The 27979-nt window shown below is 40.9% G+C and overlaps 1 protein-coding gene across 1 annotated transcript in view; it reads right to left on the bottom strand.

The window, feature by feature from the left end:
- Positions 1-27979, bottom strand: part of LOC144249335 (ecto-NOX disulfide-thiol exchanger 1-like) — a 106318-nt gene that overhangs the window by 15194 nt on the left and 63145 nt on the right. Inside the window, exons 6-7 of the mRNA XM_077791583.1 lie at positions 20559-20665; positions 16710-16827 (exon numbers count right to left, since the gene is read on the bottom strand). Coding sequence (XP_077647709.1) covers positions 16710-16827; positions 20559-20665 — 225 coding nt within the window. The remainder of the gene's footprint in view (positions 1-16709; positions 16828-20558; positions 20666-27979) is intronic.

Below are 27979 nucleotides of genomic sequence, written 5' to 3' on the forward strand. Positions count from 1 at the left end.
AAAGCGGAGGAGGTGGTCAATCTATTTCAAAATAAGCACATGCTCTTTCTGCAGGACAAATCTGTGGATGATCCATGCAAGTTAAACTTCCCCTTCTAGAAGTCTGCAGGCCTGACTTGAGCCACGTGAGGATCCCTCCTTCTGATCTCTCCTGGGAGAGGGCCATAGTGATACCCACTAATCCCTAAGCTCCAGAGCCTCATTTGTTAAATTAAGTCTTCATTAAGAGAGCTGTGTCCAAAGACTCATGCTGACCTCGGGATTCCTGAAGAGCCAAGGCAGAGTGCTGCCCATCCCTCTGAACTCAGTTATGTATTACTTTTGTAGGTATATGGGCCTTCAGTTAGAGTAAAGGCACCAGAGACTCCTCTTCCTATTGATTCTGACCTCCTATGGAGCTGTCCCCTGGTTCTACTCTCAGTGGGACAGGGACAAGGACCAGCCCCACCTCAGTAGACTGAATGAAGGATCTGGGTCCTTGGGCTGCTTTTGCCATCCGTGCCTCCCAGTGACTCCCGGGAGAGCTGGAGGGCACTGTGGGATGTCTGCTAAACAGCCAGTCTTCTGCTTACAGAGCCTCTACTGGTGCCAACAAAGTGCAATTGATCTGTTTTTCAGTAACACCTGTATCACCACTGAAGCAGCAATCTTCCTCAAATTGCTCATGGAAATTCCTTCTGCTACATTTTTGTAGGATTATTATTATTACAACTTAGCATTGACATAACATTTTATGTTTGCGGTGTGTATTATAGTCTGCGCATTAGCTATTATTAGGGAGAGTTAAACAGACGCATAAGGCAGTGTCTATTTCCATCTTTGTATGAGGCCAGTGGAATAAGGGTAATTTCGAGAGTGCAGGTAAGCTAGAGCCTGTTATTATAATGGCTTCAGTGTGAGTCTGGAGGCACAGCCGGCAGCAGGTGACTCAGAGAAAAAAAAATCCTCTGTCCCTCCCCGACATGGCTCTTCCTAATGAAGCAGTCTGCATAGTGGCAGCCCTGTCAGGTGCTGCGGGGCTCCTGACATGATTGAGATTCACATCATGCCTTATCACTTTTCCACTTGGATTGTTATCCTCTGATACCTCCCCCAACCAGCCCCATTTTCCTCAGAGGAAAATAAGCAAAATAAAGAGGCATGCTCACTTCTTCCAGGAGCAGGTGAAGTCTGTCATTTCAAATGCCGAAAGATGCTCCGTTGGGTGCAGGGTAGCTTTAGAGTCCTCAGAGAAACCCAGAGGGGGGTGGCTCCTGCAAACATGGCCAAGCTCACACTGAGCTCAACTGGGGCAGGGCAGGCCAGGCCAGGCCAGGGAAGCAGGGTTCTTGACTTCTGCCTGGCCTGACCCTGGGAGCTCCAGCCCAGCTGCAGGGAGAATCACAGGTGCTGTGGAGCCAGGTGAAAGCCGTGAGAAAGCACTCTCTCCACACTGGGTGGTGGCAGGAGGGAAAGGGGAAAAGGCTCCTGGCTGTGGGAAGAGCTGCGGAGGGCAGGTGGGGCTGGACCTCCGCACCAGGCCTCCCACGCTGAGAAGCTGAAGGGAAGAAGAGGGGGATCTCACTACAGCAGAAAGTGCTTAAAGAAGCACCCAACAAGCTCCAGCAGAAGGTGCTGAGGCCAATGAGACGAGATCAGCCAGGGGCCTGGGAGGCCAGCTCCTCCCAGAGCCCCTCAGGACCTCTGTATGAGGTGCCTCAGGAGGGCTGCTGGTCTCTCCACTCCCACTCTTCTTTTGATCAGATTTCAGCTTTCTTTTTCACTTTCAATCTCTATTTTGACTTCCAAGGCCAAGCACTCCATTTTTTTCTAACCTCTGAAGGATTTAAAGATTCTTTTTTAGGGCAGTCAGCCTTTGCTAGACCAATATATATCACAAAATGACACTGGTTTCTGGAAGTAGGGACGCCCCCCTCCTGCCCCAGACATGCCCCTCCCTCAGTGCAGGGCTCCACCTTGGGAAGTCACTTGCTTTAGTGACTTCCATAACTAGCGCTTAGTTTTGTCCAACCACTAGTTGTGTAAGACTAGTAAGAGAGAAGCTTTACACAGCAATTCTTCCTCCCAGCCCACAGTGACTTCTGAATTTCTCATCAAGCCTGCAACCTAGGGGCAGTCAGTCACCTCTTTCTCCTCCCAGCCTGCTAATTTCCTTCCCTTTTAACAAATGATCACTTCTCATTTCCTTCACGAATCCTTCCCCTCAAGGAGCAGGATTTTCCTTTCCATGCTGCATGTCTCCCTTCACCCCCATCCCACCCCCCAACACACTTATAATTTGAAAAATAATAAAGGACCCTTTTCCAAACAAGCACAGCCCTGCCTGTCCAGGTGGTCTGCCAGCCCCTCTGCGCCTGTTTCCCTCTCTGTGTGTTGGGAGCCCGACCTCAGGGCCCAGTCCAACCCCACATTCTTCCACAAAGCTCCCCTCATAGCCAGAGGCCTCCCACCCTCCTCTCACTGCCACACTGTGGGAAGAGCCCCCCCCCCCCCCTTGCATGATGGCCTTTCAGAACCACTGCCTTAGCCTTTAGGGACTGGCATCCATTTTCTAATGCTTTCTTCATAACTTTCTTGCAGTCTTTTATTTTCCATATATCTTTGGCACCTGCTTTCTTTCATTCTTTCCCAATAGCTTCTGTTGGAGAAAGGACCTTGTCTCCAGCTGTTACTGTCCAACATAGCCTTCTCGGCTTCTGTGCCTTCTGCCACGTCTCCTCACATTTCATTCATCTACCTGCTCCACTCTGAATGCTACTTACTGCCTCTCCTGTGATGATATTGTGACTGAATGCTTCCATAAATCCTCCAGGCTCCGTCTCCGGAATACATTGTTCTGATCTACTAGACGTTGTCATGTATTACTTTTCTTGCAGCCATATTTCTTGCAGCTATGACAGGCATGTGGCTTGCACCCAAGAGACGCCAGGCAGAACCTCTGGAACTGACTGCCCTTGGCCAGGGGTCCTCAGACCAACCTCTTGCTGTGGGAGATGAGGCCCTCCTGTGCGCCGTGTTCCCCAGACCTGTCGCTACTTCCCTCTCTATTGACAGGTGAGAAAAACAATCCTTGGTGGTTCTCCAGGAGTAAGAGAGACATTTGTCTCCAGCTCACATCACATTACCCTATATCAGGCCACCCCAGCTTTCCTACAAACACCCCCTTTCCAATGAACCAAGGGATACTGCAGGTGCTCCTGGCACAGACCTGGTGAGGGGAATTCCTGGCCTGCTTCAAGCTAGACTTGAACTACCTCCCTCAAGTTTCTCCTTCCGCTGGTCCTTTGTCAGACACTTCCTGTTTGTGGCACACTTTTATCTTTGTTTTTATTCTCAATTCTCACTTTTCATTACCTTACCATGACTGTTTGGTTTCTTCCTTCCTAACGGCCATCCTTCCTCGCATGAAAGTTCACTTTTCAATCCTGTGTGCATCAGAATCACCTGGGGAGGGATGTGTTTTAATAACAGATACTTTCGCATTAACCCCCAGGCATTAGTATTTGTAGACAGTGCTCCAGGTGATTCCCGTGTGCAGCCTGGGCTGTGTGACCCACTCATTTATACCTCTTGTTATTGCTTACCAGTATCAGTTCTCCACATTACCATTGAACTTGGTATTTGCAAAATGCCACCAAGTTCCTTAATTGGTTATTTCTGACAAACTCATCATTGAAATTTTAACATGACCTTTATTTACATTACTGCTAAGAAAGGCTTGGAGAAGGGATATCATTTGCCAAACTATGTGCCAGAAACAACACTAAGACATTTCTAGGAGCTTCTGACTTCATCTTGCTTTTTTTTTTTTTTTTTTTTTTTTTTTTTAATCAGACACTAAACTCTCCTGCCAGGGATACCAGTTCTTATGCTCACAGGCTCCTTTCTCAGAGCCATCCTAATGCTTTGACCACCCAAATAATGACCCTCTCCTCAAAAGAGTGTAAGATGAGCTTGACTGTCCTCAGTAGGCCCAGAAAGTGGGAGTGTATAGAAGGATCCAAAGACATATTCAAGAAAGCTTGATATTTCATCCATGCAGACGGCTCCAGATCACATTCCTCCACCAGGCAAGGCAATCTCATTACTTCTTTTCATCCCTGTAGTTTGAGTGTTACAAAAATCCCCGCTTTGGCAAACTCTGTCTTTTCTGAGTCCTTGGGCAGGGGAGTGTGTGAATTGCATAAACTGTCTAAACAGCTAAATTATAGCAATTTTTCCTTGGGAGAGAGCTGTTCAGACATTAAAACTCTCTTTTATAATAAGCAAGATAACCTTTCTCACATCCCCCCCCCAAAAAAAAAAACAAACCAGTTTTTGCTTTGCTCATTAAAATGATTTGTTTTGAATTTCTGATGAGTATAATTTTTCAGGTAGCAATGTTTTATTCTTACCAGCAACTCCTTACAAAGCCCCTGCAAGTGCTGAAGAACCAGTTAAGCATTATTAATCAGACACTAAATGCTTTTAAATGGCTTTGCCTCTTTTTCTAATTGAGAAATAGAGCTGTTTGGGCAAGTTTATGAGGTGACCTTGATTAAATTAAAGAGGTCAGGGATGGAACCGACTTCAAACCCATATTCAATGATTTTTAAAAAATGACTTCCTTCCAATTAAGCAGGAATTAGCATGAAATATTTTGTTTCTGAAAGGTTAAAGGAATTCCTCTGAGAAGGCAGCTCTCTTGTTACTAGCTTTTTATTGAACATGAGAGAGAAAGTGTTATGGATGGTTTTATAGAAAGTGCTTTGTTAACAGGATGCTGATGATTTGGCATTCACTATAATATTCCTTAGGAGCCTAAATGTCACATAGAAGGGGCAAAAAGTCCAATTTAAATGTTAATTTATATTTCAAAAGCCCAAGGACGTAACAACTTTCAATTACAAAAAAAAAAATCAAGATATATTTTTCCTCTGCAATAATTTCAACCTATTTCTAATTTTCAAATGTTACCTTACTTATTTTTAAAATCTTCTTTCTCTTAGTTTCATCTTTTAACCTTGCCATACTCTCCTGGGTTTTAAGGACCTGAAAGGCCATCTTATTCTTCCCGCCCTAGAGTCTGATATGTACTTAGGGATGCAGAATTCCACAGAAAAGGTAGACCAGACACATGCAGTAGTCTGGAGTCTACTGGACCTCCCCCGAGGAGTGGCGGTTTTGAGAGAAACACCAGATATGCTACTCTGCACCCCACATTTCTGCTCCTATCAATCTTAGAGTCAAGTAGACAAGGATTCTAAATTGCAGGAAGAAAGAGCGTGGTAGAGAGAGAGAAGGGGCTTTGAAGCCATAAACCAGCTTTAGACTGGGAGCAAATCTCCATGAGACCTCAGGGTCCTTATCGCAAAAATGTGGTCAATGCTATAAAGATTAGATAATCAAGGGTTTTCTCTCCCCTTTTGGTCCACAATAAAATACAAAATATTCTCCAAGAGATGAAAAAATTTAGTTCTTGTTTTGATTTCCTGTTATTCATCTAACAAATGCGTATCCACCTACTATTTCAAAAGCTGTGTACAAGGCCATGGGCTATGTATGGAGAAAGAAGGGTCCTGAGCTTATGTGGGGGAAGATTACCCAATTCAGCACGTGTTCACCATTTTTGCTTAAAATAAACACAAAAGCTTCTCTAGGGCTGAGAGTCCAGGTGAACAGATTTACACTTCTCAGATACTCTCAGCTTTCACAGTCCTTCATATCAGCATTTTTCTGTCAGCCTTTGGCTGTGACTTTGAGAGCATAGAAAGCAGAGACTGTGCAGACGCATGATCTGGTGCTATTCCAGGAAAAGGAGAACTGATGACATGCTGCTAGGATTTTTTTAAAGTCAAAAAAATCTCTCAAAATCAAAAACTGAGTCTCAATTAGTATAAGACCTTGTTTGCTAGCTAAATTTCCTCTTAACCTGGCAGTGAGAGTCAAAGAATACTGTCCCAAACACGTTGTAAGAATTCACTGACTATTTGCTTAATTTTATCCCTGCTTTGTATTATGACATCACTTAAGACAATTCATGGAGGTAAAGTGCTAAAGATAGAGAAATGGATAGCTTTAGGATGTTCAGATTATATAAACTCCACTGAAGATTTTGGTTTGCTGCACAGATATTTTAGGAAGTGACTGGTAAATCACTGAATGATGAAAACTCTCATCCTACCTGCAAAAGATTTGCCAAATGTACCTTATAGATCAAGTTGTGCCTGAAAACCTGGGATCACAAATATCCAATATAAACGTTTTGTATTTAGTCAGCAACTCAACTGATTATTATTAGGGGTGCCAAAACTCATTTTTTTTTCTTATTGCATTGAGAACATTAGGGGAAAGAAGAAGATATATTACTTCCAAGACCTCTTCCAGATCAAACCTTCCCTGAGTCTGTGAAACTCAATAAGATTGATAATATTGTAGATACTCTTCCTCAGACTTCTATTTTTAAGATATATTGAGAGGTACATCTCATAAAGCTAAGTCCTGGGAGTGGAAAACAAGGAGAGGCAGTTCAATAAGTCTTGAAATTAGATGGTGAGTGAATAAACTGATGATCTTTGTAGGCTCTCCCAGGCCCTGGGGTGCAGAGAGAACCAGGGATGAGAGAGAAAAATTCAATGACTGACACTGAAGCTCAGATCATTTCAGACCAACTATCAAGTGCATGCCTGTGTTCTGAAAAGCATCCTTGCTTTTCTCTTCATTATTTTAGAGGGTTAGGAAGCAGAGAACGTGGCTAAGAGGGTGTGTGGTTCATCCGAGGAGACATGTGACTTGATGCTGCTCCTTCTGTATCTCCACCTCTTCAAAGCATTTCTTCTCTTGCCGGAAGCCATGCAGAAGGCTCTGCTTTGTGGAAATAAATATCATTCAACTAGAAAAGGGATTGTGCCAATTTACTGAATTTTTTTTTAAAGCTGCCATTTCTGTTGGAATGGACTTAAAAACAATTTGTTGGTTACACTGACTATGCTGAAGAAAATCTCAAGGTAGCAGAAAACATAGAAAATTAAGACAAAGCATAAACCTCATTCAGCTCTGTCTGGATTAGCATTTCAAGGTGATAAAGGTCTCCAGTCACCTTTGCCTCCAAATGGCATCACGGCTTCATGCACAAAGCAGGCATCCAAAACCCTTGGTTGATTTTACTTGATTACTATTTCTCCTGTGAGCCTACTTAAGACATTTGAGAGAGATTCTGGAGTCTTTTCCCCATAAAAGTCAGTGGTACCATTTTAAGGCAATTAGCTTGAAAAGAAGGAAGCTAATATTGATTCTAGACTTTCCACTGACTCTCTTGAGCAAATAACATCACTTCTGGACATGGTATTGCAGTCTCCTATTTGTGAGGAAGGGAAGAAGTTCCAGAACATTCCTAAAGTCTCTCCTATATCTCAGGAGTCACATTGTCACCCGTCTCCCAGTGTGTGAGAACACTTTCTACTGGGTTTAGAACTTGAATTGTTTCTTGGATCTTTCATTTAAAAGTTATGCAAATGTGATCATCTTTTGGGATAGAAAATTCTAATATTATGTGGTCTGGGATGGTAAGCATATTATTATGGTAAGTTAAATGTGGAAGTTCTCTCATTTAAAGCAAGAGAAGGCAATTCAGTAATATTCTATCACCTGATATTAGCTGTCACTACTTTAGACTTGTTAAAAATGATTGGAAATGGAGAGGAGGGAATCCCCAACTAACAATTAGTTTTACCACAGAGTCTTATAGGTAATTTTAAAATTAATATTTACTACAGTATTATTAAAATAACATGTGTACCTATAGCGGACATTCTGGAAATGCAAAAAGAAGAAAAAATAAAATTACCTGTAACCAAACCTTCTAAAGACAATCACTGAATATTTTAGCCCATATCCTTTCAGATTTTTCCCCAATACATGAAGTATGAAAACAACACATGTTTGGAATTATTTACATATGATGATTTCAAATTGCTTTTATCACTTAGCAATATATTGAGAACATTCTCTCATGCCATTATATAGTCTGGGACATAGGAACTCTAAGAGTCAGGGCAGGCTCATTTGCAAGAACCTGTAGTACCTGCCTGAAGCATTACTATTAGCAGAGTCTGCCTTATGACTTTTCCCCAGAAATGTTTCTCTTTCTTTTCTCTAGTGATGAGGAATCTAAATAAAATTCTTCTCTAGCAACTTCCCAGAAGCCTTCAACCATTGTGTCCTGAAATTGGGGAGAAGAGTTGGTACTTAGAACCTCCTGGAGTCAAGAGCATTCAATCGTGTACAAGAGAAGAGTCTCTAGACATTTCTATGTGGGCGAGCTTACTATACTAATGTTTTATATTGCTATGAACTTCAATTTCCAGGATGTCTAAGTACAAGATAAGTATCATATAATGGCAAGTGGAATTTCTGAGAAAAGGAAGAAAGTAAGTACTTTTTTCAATATCCTTTTTTCATTAGTTATATGGCTGCTGGGAATTCTACAAGATGTCCTCTGGTGAAGGTCTGATACCTTATGTCACCAACTGTGTTTAGATGAACAATGCAATATAGAAGCAAAGGAGATTAGGACAATGATGTTCATCAGCAGCACATTACAAAGTGCTAAGAGGCTGGCAACAGAATATGTTTTAACATGGTGTGTTATTGATTATTTTGGCTAATGTCCCATTTTACCAGCATTATGGTGACACTTCAAAATTTTAGATGGGGAGGAGAAGAATATCAATAGACACAACCTTCCCTCTACCAACTGGCCTACATATCTAAAATTTCTCAGCCATGTTCATAGCTAAGGGACCTAAAAATGTGCTCTTGGAAGGACTCATCCAGATAGACTTTAATAACCTCAGGCACCTGTAACTACTTCAAAAGATCTTAGTTTCACCTTCTAAACTTGTTACATAGGAGGTCTGTCTGAAACCAAAATCATTTAGAATTATTGTTACTGATCTTTAAAAAATACATAGAAAAATATTTGAAGTTTATCTATGCCAAAGAAAAAATAGAAATCAAAACATATAACTGTATTATTTTCTTCCTTCTTAATTCATTAGGTTTTGAAATGATGAAATTTTAATTTATGCGATAGACAATTTTTTAACTTAAAAAAAAATTTCCCTGCTGCCAGAGGGCAATGGGTTGACCTATTGAAGGTATTTTCTATAAACATAGTACACTCACTAGTAAGCACTTAACAAAATAAGTCAACATTAAAAAGGATGATTCCTTTTTTTTGTAAGTAGGAATTGCTAATTACTGTTTACAAACTAAAATAAAAAATTTGGAATAAATGCTACTAAGGAATTTGTTCCCATGTTTAGAGGGTGGGGAAGCTTACAAACTTACCCAGATTTTGTCATCTAAACTTCAAAAATATTCTGATTTTTTCCAGAAGTTGTGCAAACCACACTTAAATTCCAACAACACTGTGTTAATTTTGCTCAAATGCAAGCTGAAAACATATTTTAACATCCTGTCAGAATGAGATACTAAGAGTGTCGATAAAATGACACTAAAATAAATGTAAATTTAGATTGCTGTTACAAGCGGCTGCTTGGCTCTGGGAGATGTTAGGTTGCTATAGTATTTTCCATAGCAACTTTGCATCTTATTACATAAATATTCCCTAAGTGTCCTTAAAGCCTACTAAGGAAATGGGATTAAATCTACTCTCCTATGTAATGGTCCTGCGTCAAGCCTTACCAGAATGAAATGCCCAGAAAACATAATCAACTGTAATCTAGATAATGGTGTTCCTGGAGGTTGAGAAGCATTGGGGCATGGCGGGCTGTACACAGCGGCTATGCTGTGACCCAGTGTTGATCGCTGGCCATTTGTCTGAACCCTTCCCAGGTAGAGGTCTCTTTAGCTCTCCCTTTCAGAAGATTGGTTGTTAACTTCCTTACACTCCTCCTCTGCCTGCTAACTGCCCATCAGCCCAAGCCTTCTACAAGGCTCACAGGGCTCATAGCATGAGGCAAGAAGCATGGGCCTCACAGAGCCGGAATCTGCTCTGCAAATGCAGCTGGGAAAATGGGCCAATTGAAGAACCTACGCAACTCCACAATGGTAGCAACCAGGTGTGGACTGCTTAAGAAACTCAGCTAGGGCTCAGCTGAGTTTTATGGAGGGCATCACAGTAGTTAGAGGGTGGAAATACTGGGGAGACGCAATGGCATTTAGCAACATGGGTCAATTTTATATGAAGTACAGGATTATGGAAAGTTTTGGCAAGTATGACAGATGTCAGGAATGATGGCATGGTTAGGTGCAATATAAAAATAGGATCATGAAGTTTACACTGGAAATGTGAATTTACAAAGCAAAGGAACACAGTATGGTTGGGCAGCAGGAGGGCTTCCATTAAAAAGGAATCCTGTGCTGCAGGATCAATTTAATAGCATCTATCTCTTTGCGTTTAAAAGATAAAGCAATTTGCAAGAAGAAATGATTTTCTACATTTTTCAGAAGCATGTTCATTATGAAAAGCAAATTTTAACTACATAAAATCAGAGAATTGCAAAACTGACCCCAAATAAACATTTGTTTGAATTCCTTCAGCAAAATTAGCAAGACAGAAAGAAGGAAGCAGCTACTCAATCACCTTAGAAGATTCCTCCCACCATCTTTCAGCTATGTTAGTTCAATTAATCACTTTACTTTTCCTTGTTTGGCACTTAGGTTCCCAAAAGATGTTTGGCTGTGCTTGCCTTTAATTTGGTGGTTCCTGCTGGACATGCACCATTCTTCTATTTCTCTTTCAGGAGATAATGTCCCAGGCTGTCAATGAATGGGAAAACATCTTATCCTTCCAGGCTTCCACTCAACTATGACGCATGCCCTGCTTTCCACATCTGCTGGTGCAGAAGCTCGAACCCTGGCCTGTTGTCTCCCACTGAGCCATCCCGCTTTCCATGTGTCAGTGCTCTTGACCCTCTGCCAAATTCTGAGCAGCTCCAAAGTCAGCTGCTTTAGATCACAGTCAATGCTTCCTAAAAGAAAGCCAGTAGCAGCTGCCAGTAACATGGCCTTCTGTAGTCAGCCTCTTCAGTTGGCAATGAGAGCCTGGTCTGGCATTTAAGAACTCTCTTCTTCTGTGGCTGCCTGGTGGAGGAGGCCAGTGAGCTTCTTCCTAAGCTTGTGCCTGAAGATGATATCCCTGGTTAGGTGTCCTTTAGTATTTTTCAGAAGCAATACCATGCAGGAAATGAGCTAAATCAGAAAACCAAAGATAGTCCTGGTATTCAAAGAAATCAAAGGGAGGACCAGAGAAAGCCTTATACATAGTAATTGTTTAACCTAATATTTCCAGCTACATATAAAGGTATAAAGACTGAATACTGCTAATTCCAACTGAACTTAACTGAGTCCCTAACTTGACTTAGTTGGCTGAAAGACCTGGAAAATCTTTGTTTGACTTCTTAGTGAAAATTAAAACAAAACAAACAAATAAACAGAACCACCTCTGTTTCTATGTTGTGAATTTCCATGGAAAACTGACAACCCAGAGAATACTCTTCATGATTAAAAGAGTGTTTTCTCCTTTAAAGAGCTTAGAGTTTAAATGAGATGTAGTTAAAATCCAAGAGCATTTGCTTGTGTATTATGGAATGATTGAAGGGTTTTCTATTAAGCAAAGGCTATTTTAGTTTCACTCTTATAAAAACATTTTGTGTTCAGTGTACATTCATCAAATGTTGGGTGGGGCATGTATACTAGGTAGTGACATTCATTTGGGTTTATACTGAATTTAATTTTCTGACATTAGGATACTTGTTATTGGCCACTGTATCTTTATTAACTTAAAATTTTCTTTTCAAAAGGCATCTCACGCCCTGGAGGGCAGGACTGCCACATCTAACTCCACCTGGGTCCAGCGTGCTTTAGTGTGAGAAGGTGTTCTGTAAATGTCGGAATGTCGTCAAATCAGAATGTTGTCAATAATTAGAAGGATGCCTATACAGCATGTAGCACTGAGTTTCATTCAAAGTTTCACACATTTTGAGGAAAGAAATCATGCTTTTATTTAAACATGCTTCTTAACACTTGCCATTGCCATTTAAATTCAATCAGAGTAAATGTTCACATCTTCCTCATGATGTTTGGGCAAAGGCAGCAAAAACACTAAGAACAGACGAAGGGGAATAGGCAAGTGAAGTCAACAACCTTTCATTCAGCTATTACCTGGGGATTGGCCCAGGGCTAGGTGCTGGAGAAGAGGGAGATAACAAGTGGACTTAACACTCACTGGGCACCTATTTTAGGCTGGGCATTATCTCTAAAACCAGAAGTGCCTGACATGCATTGGCTCATTGCACTCTCTCAACACTAAAACTAATCAGGTTCTGCCGTCGTGGCAGGTCTTATAGTCTAGGACAGACTTCCTCTGACCCTTCTCCTTTTCCTTACTGGTGCACATCTGCCCCACCCCCACCATCGACCTAAAAGGGGGGGGTGGATGAAGGAGGTGAGGGAGAAGGAGGAGTGAGGCAGGAGAAGTCACAGGAGAGAGGGGAAGAAAGAGAGGGAGGAAGTGGGGGAAAAGAGGAAGAAGGATGGACCTGCCAACTAAACTGTCACACATTTGAATTTTTATAAAAATTTATCTTCACAGTCTTCCGAGTGGGACACCAGTCTTCTTGAACGGCTGATTTCATAAATCCATCATGGTTTTCAAACTTGTGAACAAATTCATTTCCAGTTTTATCAGCATCTTAGTTTTGTTCCAACAAACTCCTTTCCCCTCTTAAGATGAGTGGACGAGGAAGGGTGACTTGCCCGCCCAGAATCACGCTGTCGTTTTACTGCAGAGCCCAGGAACTCCAGCCAAAGACGTCCTAAATCATTTTATGTGGTAAAAGGTAAGACTAGAATGTAATATTCTTCATAATCAGAAATGGAGAGATATAGTGAATATTTTGAATATCACTTTAAATATATTTAATATTTTTTGAATATCATTTTTTATTTGTTTTTTTTTAAGGTGTTGGGGATTGAACCCAGGGCCTTGCACATCCCCAGCCCTTCTAATAATTTTATTTTGAGATAGGGTCTTGATAAGTTCCAGAGGCTGGCTTTAAACTTGCTATCCCCCAACTTTATACTCTCCCAGTCGCTGGGATTACAGGTTTGTGTAAGACTCCAATCTTATTTATTGTATTTATTCATTTTTTGTATTTAAGACTCCAATCGTGTCATCGTGCCCAGCTTGATTATTTAAAAAAAATTATTAAACCCAAGGTATCATCAAGTCCTTACCAAATAAACTGTGCCTTTTCTGGAAACAAAGGCAATTCTCTCCATCTCTCCCAGAAAGAAACCCCTGCAGGGTGGTCTCTGTTCTAGAGGGGAGATGACAAGCAAAGTGGGGCACTGGGATGCCCAGACCTGAGAACCCTGTAGGACTATGGCCCCCAACAAACAGCCACCAAGGATTTTTTTTCCCTAGAGATTCCAAGAATTCCTGGTTTTGCTACTTCCCTAATGGAGCTGAGGTAAAATTCCTGCTGTGTTAGCAGAGAGGACATGAACAAGGCATTCCTTAAATACAGAGAATTTCACACCTTCTTCCACATCTGGCAATTCCAGTGAATCAGACCACTACATGTTGAGGCCAGCTTCTATGCAGGTTAGCGGCAATTGCAAATTTGTACCTAAAATGAGTAGTGTGTCACCTAACAAGATACACTGGGCGGGGGGGGGGGGTGCTTTCCTCCAGCTTCCATTCCTTGCTTCAATCAGCAGTTAGCAGGGATTTGTCTGTGGTTTAGTGAAAAAGACCAGAAAGGATTCTTGCTGTCAGGCCATGTCCCTGAAAACCCAGGGCTGAAAGAAAAACAACTGCCTGCCTTCGGGCAGCATCTTCAGGGCCCAGTGGAATGAAAAAGGCTAGTTGCTTCCCCTTCTATTTAATCAGTCCTGGGCTTTCTTCAGAAACCACACGCCATGTCCTCGGTCCATTTTGAAAAAGCACAAAAAAGACTTTGAACTGCTCAGGGCCTGGCATTTGAACTCCAATTCTTTCATCGCTTCCCTCAGTACGTGGTAGAGAACATGTGCTGCATTTGTTCATTCATTCTGCTGACCAAGTAACAGGCCTGGTGAAAGTTTTTAAAAGTTCAAATTAGACTTCCTGCTCTCATCAGATGCCTGGGGAATAAAATAAGAGACATCTGGAAAGAGTGCTTTGCAGGAAAACCTCCAGAGGATCTCTGGCCCCAGGCCAGGGGAGAGGTCTTCGACATCTCCAGAGACACTTCAACTGCACAGGTCAGGGCCAGTCCTGGAGGTGGATATGTGCTGCCAAGGCTAGCTGGGACCTCTCAGAGAGCGGACCGTTCAGAGTCATTCTTATTCTGGTCCTATCCTGAGCAGACTCTGAAATTATACACATTTCCTCTTTGGACAATTGACAGGTTATTTAAAAAGAAATGTCACCACCAAAAAGAAAGAAAAAAAAAAAGCCCCAAGTTCAAATCAAAATTTCTGATTGACTCAATTCTTTTCTTCTACACCTACCTTGTAAGGAAATTAAGACTCCAAGTTGCATGTCAACTTGCCTCTCATCTACAAACTTCAAAAACAATAAAAGCTGGTGTTTTTTTTTTTTCTTTTTGAGAAAAAAATGTTTTATTTATCTCAAGATCTCATTGAATTTAAGAGAATCAAACCAATGCTCCCTTCTTTTGACATACGGAGGCTTATGGAATAGAAATGCTGTGAAGAAGGTGGTTCCCTCAAAAACAAACCCAAACCTGATAGTGAAACACTCTTGAGAAATGCGAGATCAGCTTAATAAGAGACATACATTGACACACAGACGCTGGGCTTATTTTTTCAGACAAAGGATATATGGCTTCAGAAAGGGGTGGCATGGTGCCTACTTGTATGCTAAGCTTCTGAAAGATTTATGTGAATGGAATTTGAGGATGAAAGCTCTACTTTGCTAAGGCAGTGGTTCTCAGACTTCCTCTAGCATCAATCAGGATCCCCTAACAGGGTTTAAACCACAGAAGGCTGGATCTTATTTCCCTTCCCCATAGAGTCTCTGATTCAGTAGGTCATGGGTGGGGCCTGAGAACTTACATTTTTAATACATTCCTAAGTAAGGCAGATGTTACTAGACTGGGACCACACTTTTGAGAAGGACTGCTTTAAGGAAATTAAAATCCTTTCCATGTGGCCTGGATGCAGGAGTTTGCTCATGACCATCTTAACCATTTTGCCATCTCAATGACCTGATCTTTTTGCAATCTTGGTTTTGACTTCTGAAGGAGTCCAGGGACAGCCACCCTACAACAGCAGCCCCCCCTGGTATGCTGATTGTTTTAGCTTAGAGAGCAGTGGGTACAGGGAGAGGCTTGGCTCTAATACCTCCTTGTTGGCTAGGAGTCCAGACCCTCAGAAGAAGAGAAGGATTCCCTCTGGTCCCTTCCCTGAGCTTTCGTTGGCTAAACTCATTGCAGGAAGTGAGGCTGAAGTCTGTAAACTCACCTGGACACTTTTTGTCATACACCATTGTCTTCTATTTGGTCCCATTCAACATTCCAAAGAGAACCATTTAAAATTCATTATCTGGTCTATGGAACCAAGGAATTTATCCCTGGCCACTGTGTTTCTACAAGCCCACTGAGTGCCCCTAGAAACAACTGACTATTCTTCTCAAAACTGTCTATATTCTCCATCCTGCCCCTCTACGTTAAAGAGGTACATAAGCTTCGGAGCTGTGGGGGGTGGTTACACACTGTGATCACCTCTGTGCATCAGAAGTTTGTGTCTCTTTTTCTCATGCTCTTTCTGTTTATTTTCAGTTCATTTCAGTGAACTGTCAGAGGGCGAAGGAAACTCTTTCCTTTTGTTCCTACTCTTCTATCGACAAATTAGCAAAAATTTTTTTTTCTAGTCTCCTGCAATCTTTCTGTTAAAAAGCCTTAGACAGGTGTGTACTTTATTCACTGGTACCTAGGAGGAGACCGAGCAAATCTATACCAGTTCTCTAATTTTCTTCTCTGGTAATGGTGGCAATTGTGGGTCTTCTAGATCCTTTATTTATCACCCTTCCCCTCAGACAAGCTGTCTCCCTTGGTGTCTCAGGTTTGAATGAGCATTTTACTTGCCTGCTCTTATAATATCAAAGAATTTATATACAATTCTAGGAGAGTGTTTTAATCAGCATCTCAGATTAGACAGAACACACGAAGCAAGGCTCTCTCTAAGCTTCTTCTTTTTATAATCTAAGGAGTGGCGCCCCTCGCTTGGTGCCAAATGGGGCCATCCTTTTGATTACAGGTTAGGTGAACTAAAATTTATTGGGGAAAAAGTCTAATTTTCCAGCGTGTTGGCTCAGAGGCTAGAGAGAGTCTTTAGGGATTAAATAATTCCCAAGTAACAAGTATATGGACTGAAACCAAATTTTATCTGTATTTCAGCTTCAGGTGTGGCTGCCACCCTCTGGAAAAGGATTTTTATGGGAACAGGCAAAGACCCCTGAAAAAAAAATGTCTAATGGCCCCAGATCTACATATGAAGAAATAACTGGAACAACTTAAATCACTATGTTCCTAAGACTTTAAAGTTCTATTAATAAAGGCAGAGTCAGTCAAACACAAAAGTTTAGTGTAACTCAAAAGTGAGTTATAAGGCTATTTCCCAGGACTTATTCTCCATCTCCAGATTCAGACACTCATTACAGTACCTTGCAGGTCTGTGGTAGTTATCAGCATTACCTGACTCATCGACTCTCATTTTTTTAGTAGGGCTGTCACAATTCTCATCATCAGACATTTCCATTTCTTCTTCACGACGGATGCCCATGAGCTGCTCACTTTGAGCGTTTCGGAGCTCCTGAAAGCAGAAGATACATGACTATCAGAGTCATGGACACAGCCATCCTACCTCTTCCCACTGGTCTCTGGGTATATTAAGACTGACATATCAATGTTTAGAATCTGAAGCTTGGACCCAAGCATCATTTCACCTAATCTGTGATGAAGTTCTAAGGGGGCTAGGGTAAAAAAAAAAAAAAAAAAAAAAAAAAAAAAAAAAAAAAAAAAAAGGTTAAAAGCTTTGGTGTCACACCAGGCCCTTTCACAAATTTTTAAATCTCTCTTCAGTCTCTATTTCCTCATTTGTTAGAAACGGGGGCATTAATAATCTAGCAGGTCTGTGGCAAAGTTTACACAGAAATACCTATTACTTAGCTAGCACAGCGACTGGTAAGGAACCTGAGCAACAGAAGTTTAAAAGAGCCTAGTCTATGACCGGCCCATGGGGTAACTTTAGGAACATTTCTTCTTCTTATCTTAGCCTCAATTTGTTTCCTGGAATAATTTGATGCTACGAGTTTTGAGGATGAAATGAGAAAACGCACATACGAGTCTTAGCATCACTCTAGACAAATGGTGTGCTAAGCTGATACTGAGCTATTTTCACACGAACGTAGTGCCTTGCATGTACATATGTGCCTGTGTGTGATCACACACATGTGCACACTCACAACATTCAGATATCCAAAGTTTAAAATTCTAAAGATAGTAGGGAACAAATTATAAAAACAGATGTTTTTCATTTTGGGTTTCACATTATCATGTTGGGGCTATGGTTTTTGGGGTGATGGCTGATTGTTTCAGCATTGCTTTTAGAGCCTACTTTCTCTACTAATGAGGGGCGTGGCTGCAATCCAGTCATTCAATTTCTTTGAGCCTTTTTCCATTCACCCATAAGCAGGGGATAATAATAACACAAGGCTGTTTGAATACAATAGTATACATGAAACCTCACTGAATAAAGAATTACACGTTAAATTTTTTACTACTATGCCTCAAATCAAGACATTGTAATCATTCCCTTTAAATAATTACATCATTATTTTTTCCCAAGCTGCATGTTATATATTGTGACTCCTCATTCATTCTGTTGTCTTACATGTATTGTCCTCGAAAAGTCTTACAGGGAAAAGTCTCCATTATTCTATTTTCCTTCTTTAAATTGGAGCCTCAGTAAAAGTCAAATTGTTAAAACAATAAATTAAATCACTACACTTAGTTTATTAGTGGCATGACTTTAAACATTGTTCCATTGCCCATCATCCCAGATGGTCGGTCCTCTCAATTCTTTGCTCCCCTTATCTCTTAGAATTTAACTACACATGATGGAAAGGAAATTATTGCTAACAGTATTTGGTCACTTCTGCACTCTGGGAATCACAATTGCAGAGGACAGGAAAGAGGGAAGGCAGAGAGGCAAGGTCCTGGGAGGGGCCATCACAATGCCTGAGAGGCCCAGGGATGACAGACAACACCTCCTTATGGGACCAGGCCACCTAGAAGAAATAAGTGCCAATTCTGCTTTAAATAACATCATTGGATCTTGGAGGTGATGTCACCCATGATCGGTGGGGAGAAATTTAGGTGGTGGACAGCAAATTTTTCTATTGATAAAGAATCCAACTGCCAGAAGGGTGGCTTGCAAATACTTAAAGAAAAGTCAGGTGGAAAGAATAACAAGGCTCAAAGGGCCTGTTGTTTAGTCCCTACATTAATGACAAACTGTCACACCACAGCTGTTTTTGTGGGGAAGGGTGGCAGAACAGGAAAACATGGGGTGGGGGCGCTGAGGGTGTTTCCACAGGGTGCCTCTGTATCAGCTGTAAATCACTAGTACACTTTAATAAATCCGTAGAGGTGCTGCAGATAATTAACAGATGCTGTACATGTGAATGTGGGGGAAAAAAATCAAGCCAATTATCAAGCTTATATGCAACTGAGAAATCATCCACAGTGTCAAATTACCAACTGGTATTTAATCAATTAAGCGACATGTAGGAGAGAAACTCAAAGGTAATTTAGAGTTCCATGTCTTAATGTAAACCTAAAGAGGTAGCAGAGTGGCAGGAGGCGTGAAGCCCTTTTACAGGTGGACCTTTTGGACTGCATTCTACCTGTCCCTCTGCAGGGCACATTTCCACTTCCAGGACCAAGCAAAGCAAGCAGGCTTCCTTAGACCAGGGCTAGAAGCCCTGAATGTCCTGCTTTGGACAGCCCCAGTCTGGGGGGAGGCAGGAATAAGGGATGGTGGTGGGTGGAGTCAGACATGATAGGAAGCATGATTTAGATCAACATCTCTATCTGCTGACCTCCATGCCAATAATGATCTTTTCATGCCCATGTTTATTCAGTACCATGCTACCTGCCTTTCTCTTAACATTTCTTTTAATAATTTTTGGCTTTTATGTGAAGGAAAAAAATTATATACTGATCATTCCCAAATCTGGATCATAGTTTATAGATTCCAATCTGTGTTTTCATCTGCATCAAAAATAGAGGACTCTGTCCCTCTTGAAAATAACCCTTGACTTGGGTCTCAATTCCCTTTTCAGGGAGAACATCAGGAAAGTGCCCTCATTTGGGGGGCCCTGAAAAAACTCATGAGAAATCCCATCTCCTCCTCGCTCATAATCCTAAATAGAGGAACAGAACTGTATCAGTCACCAACCACCTTCTTAGGCACTAGTGAACAAAATTTTTAAAATGCCCTTAACAATAAATTGCACTAGCATTTTAAGTGTCCCATTATTGTGAAGTCATTCAGTAATAATGGTGATAATATTCGTGTGGATGTTACATCCCGTGCCACTGGTATTCAACTGTAATTTAGCATTAGTAAATGAGCACTTAAAATGCTACCCAGATGATTGATACCATAGTACTTTGTGATTCCTCAAACTCTTTGTGAAACACTTATTTTACAAGTGTGACCCACCATCATTAAATAAATAAATCTTACCTTCTATAAGTTTGTGATTTTTGAAAGAGGGGAATGTCATTTTGAGAACTTTAATATTAACATGCTAGAGATGAAGAGGCATCCAAATGAAAAACATTCTTTCACTTACAAAAAAAAAAAAAACGAAGCAAACAAAGACAGTATACTTACTTTGAAATTACAGGTTCAAAGCGTACACTACACTGTGGAGTTAAAAATAACAGCTGGATGACCAATGCCTAATGTGACATTTTGGTCTGTCTAGGTGGCAAGGTGGGTTCCTTCCCTGAGGATAGATACTCACACTTCACACATGCACTGATGCTGAAGGGCCGACATCACACCCTTGTGACGTTTGCTCTGGGGAGATGTGTATAGAACCTGATGGCTTGCACAGGGAACTGACACTGCTTGTGATGAGAAGACATGGATGGAGAGGCATACCTGCCATTTCTAGCCCAAAGAGCAAACTGTCATCTTGAAGAACACTGGAAAAAAAATTTGTACTTTTGTCCTATGTTAAGTTACACTTTTCTTCAAACTAATTTGTTAGGAAAAATATCTTGGCTTACTTCTGAGTTCTGTACTATGAATGGGACAGATTCTCTTCTCCCTTTGTAGGGGAGAGGAATCTTCTAAGTGTTAAGTCGGCTGTTCTTCTTGGGGAAGGAACACGTCTGAGCTGACAACAAGACAGGACAACAGCAGGAGGACTGCCCACTGTCACAAAAACTGTAGTGGCTGCAGCCACACTATTCTCTGCCAATCCAGCTGTGTGATGGTGGTTAAAAAGTAAAAATAAAATCACCAACCTCAGAATGCTTTCGCCAAATGTCTATGTTCTTGCGCTGAGCTTTCGAGAAATGGTCCCAAGCTTTTTGTCTGGTGGAAGCGTTGAAAACGGCCACAATCTGCTCAACTTTGGTGAACAAGGAAGTCAAACAAGACAAGTAATTTATGTTGTGATCACTATAGGGAAGCAAAGCAAAGACACTAGGAGTCTATGGATGATGTCACAGTAGCTACAACATCATCAATATCCATCCAATTTGTGCCTTTATGTACTTACATTTTTAGCAAGGTTGGGGATGTCTCCCTTCAAGTCTGTCTCCATAACTTAAGGTTAAAACAAATTCCAAATATGACTGGCAAAAGGTCATGGAGATCTACTTCCAAATGTTTTCTGGCTCTTGTTTAAAATGCGATTTAGTAGGTCTATATACCTAGGTCTATAGATATATAGACTCCGGTATTGGCATACGAATAAAGATAAAGTAATGCCTGTTTAAGAGCTTAGAAGGGAAGCCAGGGAGGAGTAGCTGAATGAGAAGAGCCAAGCATATATCATTTCTTCTTTTGGTCCCATCTAAGGACTCCATTGCAGCCCTCTAAAGACATTACCGTGTCCAGGTTCCAAGGTGGGAAAATGAATAGCTGTGTCACGGCTTCCCTCAACCTCAGGGACTGTTTTCCTCCTTATTCTTGTTTCTCCCCCCACTGCATCCACTGCAGCCAGCCCTCCATCCCTCTGGCTGTCCCGGGAGCCATCGCCTCCACGTCAAGACAGACCAAGGCTCACCCAACTGGCAGCACTGCCATGAAGGTCTGATTTCAACACCATATGGTGCCTCCATAGTTCTTCATCATGATCACATACCATTCTCTGTTATTCTATTATCGTGTTAACAAGGATCCCCACAATCTGGCTCTCAAATCTCTTAAAGTTCTAACTCTATTACCTTGTCTTCGTCTGGCACTTGTGTTGCTTCCAGACATGGTACTATTGGAATGATATGGGTGGAGGGGTTGTGATGAGAATTATATAGAGGAAGGGATAGAACTTAGTAGTAGGTGTTATGGGGGGGCAACCAAATATGGACTCAATATTGCTTAAATAGGTATTGATCCAGTAAGCATGGGATTAAGGAAACTAGAGTACTGGTTTAATCACATGATTAAATCAGAACTTCTAAATATTTACTTAGAAGGGCACAGTTCAGACTAGGTTGTCATGGGTGTTAACACCCTATCGACATAAATCTTTTACAAGTGATTCCCAAGGCTCTATTATTTAAAAAAGGGCATCAAAGCTCTTCCAGATCTTCTAGTGTCTAAAGAATGTCAGAGAGTAAATAATGACCTTCACAGAAGCACAATACTCAATGTCTTAGTTTAAAAAATTATCACATGAAATAAATAAACAGAGAAGGAAATAAACACCACTGGCACTGTGAATATCTTTACAATGCTAATAATTACTTCTAAATGTATGGGGACATTTATGTTTACTGTTTTCTACTTCAGGGGAACCTCAGCAGTAGACCTTTTTATTTAATAAACTGTCATCATTTCACACGATGAATTTGTTTTACTCAATTTTAATGTGAGGATTTGCCGCCAACTGGGCTCACACAAGTCCCTGAGCTCACGTGGCTTCTTTCTCGAACCTCACCTGGAGGAACTGGCACTGCTAGTTGAGCTGCTGTAAGTCCCGGCCTTTGCCTGACCACCACCCCCAGTGTGTAGCATGGCTGGTGGGGAAGATAATCTGTTTAGCTAGACTATCTGGACTTTGTTTGCTTTGTCCGCCGGCAGGCTGGGGACCTAGGGATTTCAGTTGCCTTTTGCAGGGGCAACGGTTGCAACAGTCAACTGGGATGAGAACATCCGGCAGGCGGTGATCATGAGATTACTAAATAAAGAGTAATGGGGAAGATTTAATAGCAGAACTCTTTGGCATCATTTAGAAGAGGAAGACAAATGGTATTCTGAGAGAAGAGCTGGAGAGGAAGGAGCAACAAAGGTTGAGGTTGATCATTGGGTGGTGATAGTCAAAATTCTGCTGTTAGTCAGGGAAGGCTCTTAATAAACAAGACACAGCTGGGTGCAGTGGCACATGCCTATAATCCCAGCAGCTCAGGAGGCTGAGGCAGGAGGATTGTGAGTTCAAAGCCAGCCTTGGCAATTTAACAAGGCCCTAAGCAACTTAGTAAGACCCTGACTCAAAATAAAATATAAAAAAGGGGGTGAGGATGTGGCTAGGCGGTTAAGCACCCCTGAGTACTATCCCTGGCACCAAATATATATATGAAAGAGAAAAATATGTATGTTAAAAAATGTGTGTGTGTGTGGGGGGGTGAAGGCAAGAGAAACCAATAATGCATACAGAGGAGTAGATAAGACAAAGCACTTATTAGAAAGACCCAGTGAGCTCAAGATGCACAGGTTTAAGGGTAAAAACAGATCAACTCAAGCATGTAGGTGTATAGCGATATCTCAGTTAATTCACATAACTACTCATTTATGTATACTATACATCTTGTATACATAATCTGGAAGTAATTTTATGCAATGTTTTAAATATTTATGTGCATGAAATAAAGTTCATTGTGTGGAATTTTGCTTGTGGTGTCATGTTGTTATTCAAAATTTTTAGAATCAAGAGTATCTGGATTCCAAATTTTCAGATTAGAGATGATTAACCTGTGCTATATTTCTCTGGCTTTCTGGAAGCTGACCAACATAGTATTTTGCAATCATCAACTGATAACTGGCAGACTTATAAAGGAATCTTGGAAAAACAAAGGTGGTGAGGATAGTGGGAAATTCCCTGGATCCCCAAAGGTATAGGATTTGGTTTTCAGGTGTGTCAGTTAAATAATTCACTGCATATAAAAGTTCTCATTTTAAAATTCTGTCACTATTGTTATTCTTTCTATATTAAAAGAAAATGGTACGATAAAAGAAAGGGATTCATGTTGAACCTAATAGTAGTAATCATCATATTTTAATTTACATAGGGCGCTAAATAATATATTTTTACATAATGATATTATTAACAACAAATACTAGATTTCAAAATAATATGTCAAGAAGGATCATGTTCTGTAAAAACTATAAATAAAATTGTGATATAATTTCAAAGAAAACATGATTACTATATTCTAGGGCATAAATTCTATCCATCCATCCATCCATCCAACCATCCATTCATTCAACAAACATCTGAGATTTTAACTGTTAGAAATATATGATTAAGACATAGTTCTTACCCTTGATGAGATCTTAGTCTTTGGGCAGAAAGAAAGGAAGCAGATAATTATCCTCTATAAGAGAGGTCTGCATGACTGCTTTGGGGACACAGAGGAGAGAGTAACTAAGTAGGTAGGTGGAATCAGGGATCACTCCATAAGAAGGCAGCATTTTTGATAGGCCTTAAATAGTGACTCAATGACTACTCAGCAGAAAAATGAAAGTGGCCCCTCTAAGGCCAGAGTTATAAAAGGACTTCATATGAAAGCACTTAGTAGGGATGGGGCTGATGCTGGGAGAGAACTAATTAGGAAGAACCATGAATGCTGATCGAGACTCTGAACTTTATACTATATTCATGGGAGACACATGCCAGGAGGATTTGCTTAGGAGAAATAATGAAGGCTTACATTAAGGCAGAGGCTCTGAATGGAGGGCAGAGCGAATAGTCATTGGACAGGGAGCAGTGACAGAACAAGGGGCTCACTGGCTCTGGAGGAGGAAGGGAGAAGGGAGATCAGATGACTCCAGCTTAGGAAGAACATCAGAGACCAAAAGAACAAGCACAGAACAAGGGCTGAGAAAGATGTGAAATTTGCTTTCCAACCTGTTTGCTCACATAGTCACAAATCCAAAAGACAGAAAAATAAAAATAGTGCAACCCAGCATAGGTTTGAAAATGCTCTTACTGTACTCCTATGGCCCAGTTTTCTTCTCTCATTTCTGCAGACTGACCCTAAACCAGCCATTTGTCTTGCAAATGAAAGTTCATGGGCACACAGAAAGACTCTGGAAGAGTGCTTGGATCAGCATGAATTCATCATCATTAAGGGAAAACCACCCCAAACAGAATGCCCTAATGAATGCGATTCAAAGGCATGTTTTTAAAGCCATAAATCAGATGACCACTACTGTTGATGTCACAGGAAAAGACCATACACTGTTCATTGTCTCCAGCAGGGAACACCAAAGCGGAAGTCCATGAATTAAACTACAATTTACTACTTCTCTCATATAACTCATATTGCTTGCTCTATGCACAATAAAGTCACAAGTAGTTACTGTTACCTTCAAAACTCTACTTCTCAGAAAAGAGATAAATGGCAAACCAGATGACATTGGCATTTGTTCAAAAAAGCAGCTTTCAGAAAATTGTGCTATAGGCATAACAAACTCAGATCACCCCCTGCTCAGTTCCTTCACTATGCCAGTGGCTGGAGGGCCCCATATGATCCTGTATCAGATAAAAAGCATGAATCCTGTTTTGATTGCTACTTATTTATTCAAGAAAGTATAGTCCAAAGCTTTGAAATACATCAACAGAAAGAGCTCTCAGTCAGAAAATTTAAATTTCCTCTTCATACCTTGTAAATCTTTCCTCCCAAATTCTGTAAGTGTTTTGCCTAAATTAGGTTGTTTGAGGAGCATGAGAAAAGTGATCAGTTCTTCAGAGTGTCAGCCTTAGCTGCCATACTAGGGTCCCCAGTACACCCAGCAGGTTAAAATGGGAAGGATAAAGAAAGCCTCCATGAAACTGGTAAAGCACTGTGTATAGCTGTAAATCCCTTCTGGAGTGTTCATTAACGCATGCATGTGTCTGTGTGGAGACACAGCTACCCACACACCACATACACATATACATCATATGTACACATTACTGCACACCTCTTGCTTGATAGAGGAATGTGACTAACTCCCTTGTAAAGCACTTGCTTTTAGTCTTCTTAAGGAAGGAAAGATCAGAACAGGACATCTACTTGTGCAGAAATAGACCACAGTTAAACAGGCTCCTGGGAAAGAGCAGGGCACTCAGGCAAATCTCAGATTTGGGGGCTTTACAGAGCCCCTGAATTTTCAGCTGTATGCACAGAAGCATTGGAAGTGTTCAAAGAGAAATGTTAGCTCCTCCTCAGAACATAAACACAGCCCTTGCTCCTTTGCCACCCTCTTCCTCATGGTCCCTGAGCCTCCCGCATCCTTGTTCCAGCTAAATAGCTGTGAAAGAGCCTTAAATCCATTCAGTGTCCCAAATATCTGGAGCAACTGATTACATTCTTCTAGGCAGTAGGCTTGCTTTTATAAAGCACCTCAAACAAATCTTCCACGCCTAATTTTTTTGTTTTGAATGCTATCTGGGCTCATGATAGAGCCTCCGCTCTGTATGGTTCAGAGGAACTTTTTTTTTTTTTTTTTTTTTTAAAAGGATGACATTTTTCCAAATCCTCCATGAACAGTTCGGAAGAGATTTTCAAAGGCATTTAACAAATGAAACAGTTGGCCTCCCCCACCCAAGCTTGGTATTGTTTTTAAATATGAAAGCTGGGGTGGAATTCTTTTTCAGGGAGAAGGAACGAAAGACTGAGACTTTAGATATAATGCTGTGACAGATGTGCCAGACTCAGAAATTTTGTCCCTAGTTTGGAAAAATGCCCTAAAGGGTTTCTGGCTCTTGGGACACCCAGAGAGGCAGGACAGAGGCCAGTGAGGAAGAGCATGAGGAGGTCACTTTGAAAGTGACCTCCAGATGGACTACTGCACCTTCATGTCGGAGGCCGGGCTTAAGCACAGTTGCCTGGCCGGAAGCCCAGGAAATGGGAGGCCTGGACTAGAATTTCAAGCTAAGGAGGAAAAAGAGCATTGGGGTTCTTCTGTCTTGTGATGGGTAAAAAGAGCATCTGTGACATTGTGAATCCATTACAGCCTTTAAGCCAGAGTCTAAGACACCAACTTCAAACGCAGTATTTCTAAACTTCCTGGCTAGATAAGGCCAGACCTTTGGTTCTTTTAGGGAATAGGTACCTACAGCAGGAAGAGAAACATGCTGATCAAATTATAAAAATGGAAAGATGATGTTTTTAGCAAATTTCCAGCAAGCAGGAAATGGTCAGATTGCTCAAATAGATGAAAAGATATTAAACAGAGATTGACTTTTAAAGATGTGTATAAGTCTCAAGACATTTCAGAAAACTGTGGGACCCCTTATTAATGCACAGGTTAAAATATTTTGGAAAGTAATGAAGCAAAGGGATTCTAATTCCAGTGGTTCCTTATGATGATATAGCATTTTCAAAGCTTTTAAAATACGACAAAGTCCCTGTCTAGTCTACACCTATTAACTCAATGAAAGTAATATGTGTATGCAAGAAAAAAAGAAACAAAAGGAAAAGGAAAATTCTTCCTTCACATCCTGATTCCCCTTACCAGTTTAAGGAAAACTGGTGTTAACTGATTCTGGCAGACCTATCCAGAGAAGCAGCTCTGTGGATCATGTATATTCTATACATTTTTCATTTACACAATGGTGCTAATATTATACATACTGCTTTGTACCTTGTTTTTATTTACTTAACATATCTAGGAAATTATTCATATATAAGGTTGCAATGCATATCCTCAGTCATATATTCTAATATTTTTACGTAAATGTCTTTATGAAAAGTTCTCAGGAGAAGATAGATAAAATAATATCTGAATTTTTAATTTTGAGACCTATTGCCAAATTGTACTCTGATGTATGTCCATGAAATTTTTTTATTATTGTTTCCCTTTCCCTGGCCAATAGTGGGTACTCAGGATTAATTTTTGCCATTTGTGATAGATGAGAGAAGGCAAGAATTAAATGGCAACCAAATTTCTGCTCCAGCAATATCCATATTTGTAGTTTCCATTATAACTGATAGACACAAGTCCAGGCTTATCAAATCTGCCCTTTTTTAGTAGCTGATTCATTGTTAAGAGTGGTCAACCAGTAGGAGGAGGAAATATTGGTTTCCAGATCTTTTATTCCTTAAAACAGTGACTCTTCTTTCCCATGATTAACTCTAGTAATGGTACTATGAAAATTATCCAGTGGTATTAGGCTATTTCCAATTACTGGGCACAATGCTTAATGATTTCAAATAGTAGATCCCAAAGCATGTTTCCTGAACCAACATCATCAGCATCACTTGGGAACTCACTAGAAATGCAAATGCTAGGTAGAGCCTCAGACCCACTGAATCAGGAACTGAGGGTGGGGTTCAAGGGTCTGCTATTTAAAAGCTCTCCAGGTGATTCCAATGCATGCTGCTATTTGAGGACCTCTGATTTAAAACATTATCTCATTTCAATTTCCCAACAATCCTCTGAAGTAGCTGCCATTATCAGCCCATTCCACTGATGAAGAAACTGAGATTGAAGGAGATATGTAATTTCTCATCCA

The sequence above is a fragment of the Urocitellus parryii genome, chromosome 11 (assembly GCF_045843805.1).
Source record: "Urocitellus parryii isolate mUroPar1 chromosome 11, mUroPar1.hap1, whole genome shotgun sequence".
NCBI lineage: Eukaryota > Metazoa > Chordata > Mammalia > Rodentia > Sciuridae > Urocitellus > Urocitellus parryii.